At 39.9% G+C, this 7,745-nt stretch overlaps 1 protein-coding gene across 4 annotated transcripts in view; it reads right to left on the bottom strand.

Moving 5' to 3' along the window:
* Positions 1 to 681: 681 nt before the first annotated feature.
* The window catches only part of TMEM108 (transmembrane protein 108), a 329,648-nt gene continuing 322,584 nt past the window's right edge, over positions 682 to 7,745 (bottom strand). For all 4 annotated transcript variants that reach the window (XM_020804595.3, XM_073003504.2, XM_020804596.3 and 1 more), the window contains 2 exons: positions 3,187 to 3,341; positions 682 to 899 (listed from right to left, as the gene is read on the bottom strand). In XM_020804595.3, coding sequence (XP_020660254.3) covers positions 777 to 899; positions 3,187 to 3,341 — 278 coding nt within the window. In that variant the 3' untranslated portion in view covers positions 682 to 776. The remainder of the gene's footprint in view (positions 900 to 3,186; positions 3,342 to 7,745) is intronic.

Raw genomic sequence — 7,745 nt, 5'->3', positions numbered from 1 at the left:
TGTATGGCACACAATATTCATAACTATTTGCCATAATCTTGGAATTCAAAACTGCACAAAAATCCAACCAAGATCTAACTAAAGGTCCTTTTGAAATGGGCAAATTAGAGCTTGAATATCATGGAGCAGGGCCGTCAGAAGATTTCCATTACTACTTTGCTATCAAATATTCACAAGCAGAGGATACCACAAAAATTCTCAGTGCTCTGTGGCCTATTTGCACATATGACAGGATTCTTGCTTGATTGTCAGCCAATCCCTTAGTGCTTAGATAATGCTCTGTCAGCGGTCAGTTTAGTTGCAGCACATTGTGTTAGCTGGAGAGGGATAGCTGTCTTTTTTGTTCGATGGCTCAGCTCCAAAGAATGCTAGACTATAAACCTATCAGTAGAGAGTCCTGTGCTGGCTCAATATGGTGTTAACAGGCTTGTGAAAGGGAGGGGGGATGCGTATAAAATGCTTGAAAGAATTAAACAGGACTTGATTCCATACAATCCATATATGAATCGAAAGCATTCAGTCGAGGTGACAAAAATTAGTTCAGCAAACTTTTTTTCTTTTTTCTTTTTTGGCCTAGAAATAGCTTTTATTTTATAAAGCTGAAGTCTGGTCTGTAAAGTTTTCAATCACACTTATAAAAAAGAGGTCGATAATTCTTGAGCATTGGGGAAGCTGAAAATGTTTCTCATAATTCAGGGTTACACAAAGGTTATATTTATAATATATATATGTATATATTTATAATCAGGAGCCCATAAAGATGGTGAAGCAGGGAGTCATATTTCAGAAATCTGTTCACGTCCTACAAAGAGTGTTTCTTGACAAAATGGGTTCACAAGGACCATGCCAGTGTCCCTATAATCACCATTAGCTGGGGAGCGTGGCTCGGACAGATGATCCTAGAAAAAAATGGAGGGGGAGAAAAAGACAGAGAGAAAGAGAAAGATTAAGCTACAGAAATCCCATCCCACATTCACCTTCTGTACAACTGTGTTTGCCTGTGTACCTATGCAATGTAAAGAGTTTATGAAGTGGCTACTCAGCTCAACGTTGTATGGAGGCCACCAAGGTCTGCTGTTGCATAGGAAGTTGTTTTAAGTAGAATCAGAGCAGTGGTCCATCTAGCTCACTGCTGCCAACTCTGACTGGTTTATGGCTGTGCAGGGTTTGAGACATGACTGCTATGTCAAAATGTGATGTTTTGTATTAAAATAATTAAGGAAGGTGTATAAAATGCAAAGGGATGTGGTGGCGCTGTGCTGCAAGGTCAGAAGACCAGCAGTTGTAAGACTGAATCCACATGACAGAGTGAGCTCCCATTGCTTGACCTAGCTCCTGTCAACCTATCAGTTCGAAAGCATGTAAAAATGTGAGTAGATAAATAGGTACCACCTCAGTGGGAAGGTATTAGCGTTCCATGTCTAGTGACCATGGAAACTGTCTACGGACAAACACTGGCTTGGAAATGGGGATAAGCACCACCCCCTAGAGTCAGACACAACTGGACATTTGTCAAGTAGAACCTTTACCTTTACCTAGAAAATGCAATCCTGAAAATGTGAGTTGTATTTTAAAAAATGAGGTTTGAACATCAGTTCATTAAGAATAGCTGCAGAACAATCAGCCAGGTCTCCCTCCAGTCATGGTCACTGTATAACCTTGTCTCATAAAATCTTTTTTTTTCATGGCTGATGGTTGAACGTATTTACTGTACGTTGCAATTTGTTAATATGACTCGAGATAGTGTTTGCAAGTCCTATAACTTGCACTTTCTAAAACTACTATACTCTGGTTTTACAGTACCTTAGTGTACAAGATCCTTTATTTTACTCCTTCATGATTTGCAAATTTTAGTCACAACAGTAATTTTATAATCATAGTAGCAGCCTGTCAGATTCTGAGTTACGAATTCTTATAGTTACAGGAGATGCAAAAACAATAGAAATTCCTATTATAAAATTTCTGCTGGTGCCTCAGACCCCCATAACTTGCAGGTCCTGGAAAAAGGATTGTTAACAGATTGGGGAGGGGAGGTGTGGACATCCGAGAGAACTATAAATACGAGGAAGTACACACACACCTCAGATAACAACAATTATGTAGCAGCAGTGGCAGACAAGGACAACATGGATTTTCCTCCAGAGATTCATACAGGTGTGGCTGGATGTTAAGAATTATTTTACACTCAAGAATTATTTTGTGTGTATTCTTAATATGCTTAGAGGCTAACAAAACCATTTAAAAATATATTCTTACTTTTATGCATTTTGTTATTTTAAGATATGCGTTCTCAGCTTTTTAAATTGCCTTTTAGGCTATAAGCTCTTCCTTTTTAGTACATATTTTAAATGTTATTTTTGTTATTTTATTGTACTTTTATGCTTCATATTCTCCTATTATAGTGTTATGGTAACAGAAACAAATGTAACTGCTGAACATCTGCCCTCTTGTGATATCACAGAATTTTTATAAATTTTCTGACTGCTGAGAAATGAATCTTCCAATAAAAGGATATTCATAAACTGCCGAGGTTACCATAAGAAAGTGAAATATCCATTCATGGAAGCTCTTGAGAGAAACAGATACTGTATAGTGGGATACACAGAGAGATTAAGCAGGGAAACTAGATTGTGGTGAATGTCCAAACTCCCACCCTGTCCAGTAAGCTTTGAACTAAGGAACAGAATATGAGGAACATGTAGCTGGAGAAAATGGAGACCTTAAGAAAATAAGAAGAAGGGAACAGAAAGGAGAACTATAGATAATTGGAGTTGTTGAAAAGATTTCACAGAAAAAAAGGCTAAATGCAGAAAGAAGAAGAGACAAGAATGTCAGAGAAAAGGGTAGGGAGGGTGGATAAGTGAAGATGACTAAAGGAATGCTGGAATAAAAGTTAAGAGACTGAAAAACAGCTTTTTGAAGGAAGGCTGGGAAGCATGTGATTCTGCTGTGCTTATGTTAGTGGGAAGAGAAAAGTGCATGTGAAGAAAATATGTAGAGGTTCAGGAAGGGAAGGTATAGAATCTGAGAGAACTTGTGTATTTTTTAGGGATTAGGGAAGATGAAAAATGTCTGCTGGTTACAGCCTCTCCACTACCCCAGGAATGTGGGCTTGCAACCTCATCTGAGGGCCAAGTAGGGTGACTGGAATTCACACACTAACTTGCCAGCAAGGTTCTAAAGTACCTCTGATGTTTCAAGGGATTGTATCTCTCTTGGCAATTCTACGGCATGCTTGTTGAAGTAGTCCATGGTGATGGCATTGTTCCAATAGCTCAGGTTGTTCTCTGGGTTAGATGTCTTCTTCTTTCTCCGCATGCAGCAGACAGTTAGTAGGACAGCTGTGAACACAAACAGGTGGAGAATCTGTTGAGTGCCCCGTGGGAAATGAAATCTGTGACAGGTATTTGCACAAGTTATCTGGAGCTGTTCTGTAGGTCCCTTGGTGAAACCAAGCTGCCACCCAACTTGTGGCACCTTACTTCATTATGAGAAGAGGTGCTGAGAATGGGATGTGGAAGATTCTGCCCTGTCTGAGGAAATGGAACTTCAGCTCCTTTCAGGACTACAACATATGTTACTTGCTTTATAAAATGTCTATTCCAATACTTAGAAGTCCATGCCTATACTTTTATATCCTTAAAATTCACATTATATTTCTTCTCCAGAACTTGGAACAATTAACTCTTCTGGACTACAGTTCCTACATTCTAGGGAACATAGTCCAATCAATCAATCAATCAGTCAATCAATCAATCAATCAAAATTTCCAAGCTCGGTTTTCTACTCTGCAAAACCACCAGGTACAGTAAATGTTGTACCTGAACCCATGTTACTAGCAATGAAAAACTCCCTGATAACAGTTTGTCTGACAAAATTTGCAACTATAAATCTGTTTATAAAATCTTGATTTCTGCAATGCTGCCCTTCATTTGCATTGCTTACATCTCTGTTTTTTGTGACTCTCTTTTTTTCTGGTGATACAACCCTCAGTGATCTGTATTTTTCAAACAGTCTTTGATTTCATTCCATGGTGTGACTCTCCCACATTTCTTTGGATGCTATCTAGTAAAAGGGTACCTGCCAATTGCAGGAGATAAATGTTAGTCTGTAGAAAACTTTATTTACTATTGGGAGATTCATGACAATGAGGCTACAATCTTGTATTCACTATGTGGGAGTAAATCTTGACTGAATGCTGAATTAAACTACATCAACTGAGTCCTCCCACCTCACTTTATTAACACTTGTATGGGGACTTGGGTTAAGTTTACTTTTGAACAGACTTGTAGAAGATTGCACTGACAGTAAAATTAAAAACACTATGCAAAATATGTGTGTTAAGTGCTGGCAACTGGCATCTGAGTTAGGGTGATCTTAAGTAGGGTTTTTCAAGAAATGTGAGATATGTAAGGAATGATTTCACAGTGCCATCCACAATGAGTTTCCATGACTGAACAGGGATTTGTACCCAGGTCACTTGAGTCTTAGTACAACTTTCCATCCACTACAATTGCACTGTCTCTCTATGTAAAGACCACCCACTATTTTCAAATTCAGAATGTGGGTGAAAGAAGCTACAGGGAACATACCCACTGACCTCTTTTGAATCCTGATGACACAGCATTCCTGCTGCCCAATGGACCCAGTATATTGTTTTGATCTCCCATTATTTCCAGAAAATACACTGATTTTGTGATGCAGAAATGTGGAACATGTGGTCCTCCAGATGTAGGATCACAAATCTCATCATCCCCCTCCCCCAATTATGATGGCAAGGGCTGATGGAATTTGCAGCTCAACACCTCTAGGGCTACACATTCCCTTATTCTTTTGTAAAATGTAAAATCTATTCTAACTATATTTAGCTGCTAGAGAAATTAAGGATATGGACAATGAATCCCAGTGTAAAGGATGAAAACCAAGCAGATACATGTAAGTCAGCCAATTAGATACTGTACTTTGAAACACAAGGCTATGTCTGAATAGAAAACGGGAAAAGAGCTACTAAAATACGTCCTGTGTGATTTTGCTGCTCCCTTCCATCTCCCAATGGGAGAAAGGCAGCTGAGAAAGGTATTGAATGAGAAGTATGCAGAGGAAAGAGTGTTAGTGCCCTTCACTGTAAGCGTACTCACCTCAAGCACAACCCTCCGAAGCTGCTTTTTGTAGGGATGGGGAAAGTATTCTTATTAGTCTATTACATGCAACTGATCTATGATACCTAGTTGGGTCCAAATTTTGCTTTATATGTCGTTATCAGAGATTACAAATTCAGCTTTCAATTAATTAAGCACCTACAGTAATCTGAATAACAGCATTACAAAAGCTAGTCTTGAACTGGCATTGCCAATAGGGTAGATATAGTCAGCACATTCACTTCCTGATAAAACAACTGAGAGAGAGGGAGAGAGAGAACATTAGTCATATCTGTTTCGATTTGCATCACAGGATGCCTTATCTTATTACTATGGAAAACACTTCAGAATCGGGCAATTGAATATAAGCCAGTCGTAATCACCTTGCTAGACATGCTCTTTTGCCTCACACCATTGTACAAACAAGATTCAATTTGCTTCCAGCATGTCCATGCTTACAAACCTCCCTTGCCTTTTCATGGTATCTGACTGAGGTAAGCGTACTCACCTCAAACACAACAATCTAAAGAGCAGCCAGGTGCAAGGAGCCACTGTGAGTGGGCCTGGAGGGCACGCTTCTCCTTCATCATACTTTCACCCCTTGTATGTCTAGCTGGAATGTTTGCACAAACTCTATGCTGGAGTGGGACAAGTGTGAGTGTGTGTGCGTGCATGCATGTAAGAATGCCACACGTTGCCATCCTGGCATAAATCTCCTACATTTTTCGTCCACATAGATATTTGCCAGACTGACTCACTGTAAAGATATTCCTCTGTATCTGAATTGTGTTTGAGTACATAAAGCATGTATGTTGATTTATACTGTGTATGTGTTTGTACTTGTAAATATAATTAGTAACTCTTCCATTCCTATGCATTCTTAACATTTCATTTGAACTTTACATACTGTATTAAGTTTTCAGGGACATATGATACTCAGGAGCACTTCAGCTCCCAAAAAAGACATACATGGACACCTTCTTTCCAGCTGTTAGTGTGCCCTGATGCATGTTTTAAGAGGTTATTTTGTATGTGCACAGACTTCCCACTCACATTTTTCTGATTGAGGTTTCAACCTGGACTTCTCCAGCCCTAGTTTAAGATTTTCACCACTAAAGCCTGCTGTCTCTTTCTAAAGCAGAAGAGGGCTGCAATTCTGACAGGTCCAAGGGCCAGTTTCTACATCACTAAGGTCTTACTGTGGGGTGCATGCACATACACTGGACTACAATGGCTAGACTCCTTAACCTAAAAGACTAGTGGTCAAAAGTATAACCTTGCTAAGCTCTGAGAATGCAACCAGAAATGGGGGTTTCTAACTGCAGGACTCCTCTCTTGGGAAACACTAAAAGAAGGTGTTCAAAGATTTTACTCTAGTGGAGGATTATGTTTCTTTAAGGTCCCCCCCCCCACACACAATAGACTTGAGATACGTTTTTACGGAGAGCAGGTACTGAGCCACTTCCAACAGTGTGGCAATGGAGGGTTCCTGCCACTGTAGAAGCAGCTCAGAGTGCATGTGGCCCCTCTGTTGCCAAGTTGTACTTAAAAGATATAGGGTGTGTAGAAAATTGTTCTGAATGCTACAACACAAAGCAGCAATGGGCAACTCTGTGTGTGTGTGGCCAACCTATACCCTCGAATCCTATGGAGGCCACAAATCAAACCCAGGTATGGCTAAAAATCAATTTCTGCAAGGTCAGACCAGCTATTAGCTGGAGTGAGATAGCCAAGGGGGAGGGGGCTGAATATAAAGGCTGGTGTATGGAGCCTGTGAGAGATTCTGGTAGTGAGAATCTCTACCAGAAGTGTGGTTTAAAACCAAGAGAGATCTGTTCTGTGTAAGCTCATGCAAAAGAAAACAGGATTCCTATGCCTTTAATAGTTGTGCAGAACAATGAATTTCAGTAAGTGTGCTTTGTTCTTCAAGCTATACCTGCTGAAATTTTCTCTGCTGTGCAACTTTTAAAGGTACTAGCTTCCTGCCTTCCATGTAGCTATCACAGGCAGAATAGTCCTTTTGCATCACGTCAGACTAGACGGCAGTTTTCAGGGCTGAAGCATATCCTCTGTAACCTTTAAGAATTTAATTCCTTGTTTTCAAATATGGAGAATGAGCAGGACCTCTACCTGAGATCCTATGGGGATGCTGGCAATCAGAGTAGAATATTGCTGGCCCAGACAGACAATGTTCTGCCCCACTGCAAATAAATGTGGAAGGCAGATTGCTCCTAAGTCTATTTCCAACTACATAAAGAATTATGCCACAACTTGTTACATTTTCAAACTATATCGCATAAAATATTAAGATATTGCACAGCCTTTGTTTTTAGGAATAGATATGGTACTTGCCAACCAAAGATGTGCATGTTAAATATATGGCCAAAATCCTGTTGCATAATTTACACTGCTGTAAGGGAAACAGCATCACTGCAAAGAGAGATCAATGCTCATTAGAGTCCTTACTGTGAATCCTGGTTGCATGGCTAGCAGCTGCTGCTTATTTAAAAAGTTCCTATTTGAACCGTGAGTTGAATGACAAGCCATTCCACTCAGGCACAAGAAATCACACTGGGGACTTTAATGAGTGGTGATCACTGCCTCCAG

The sequence above is a fragment of the Pogona vitticeps genome, chromosome 6 (genome assembly GCF_051106095.1).
Source record: "Pogona vitticeps strain Pit_001003342236 chromosome 6, PviZW2.1, whole genome shotgun sequence".
In the NCBI taxonomy this organism is placed as follows: domain Eukaryota; kingdom Metazoa; phylum Chordata; class Lepidosauria; order Squamata; family Agamidae; genus Pogona; species Pogona vitticeps.
The sequence above is the reverse complement of the archived record's forward strand: the minus strand, read 5'-3'. Positions and strand labels throughout refer to the sequence as shown.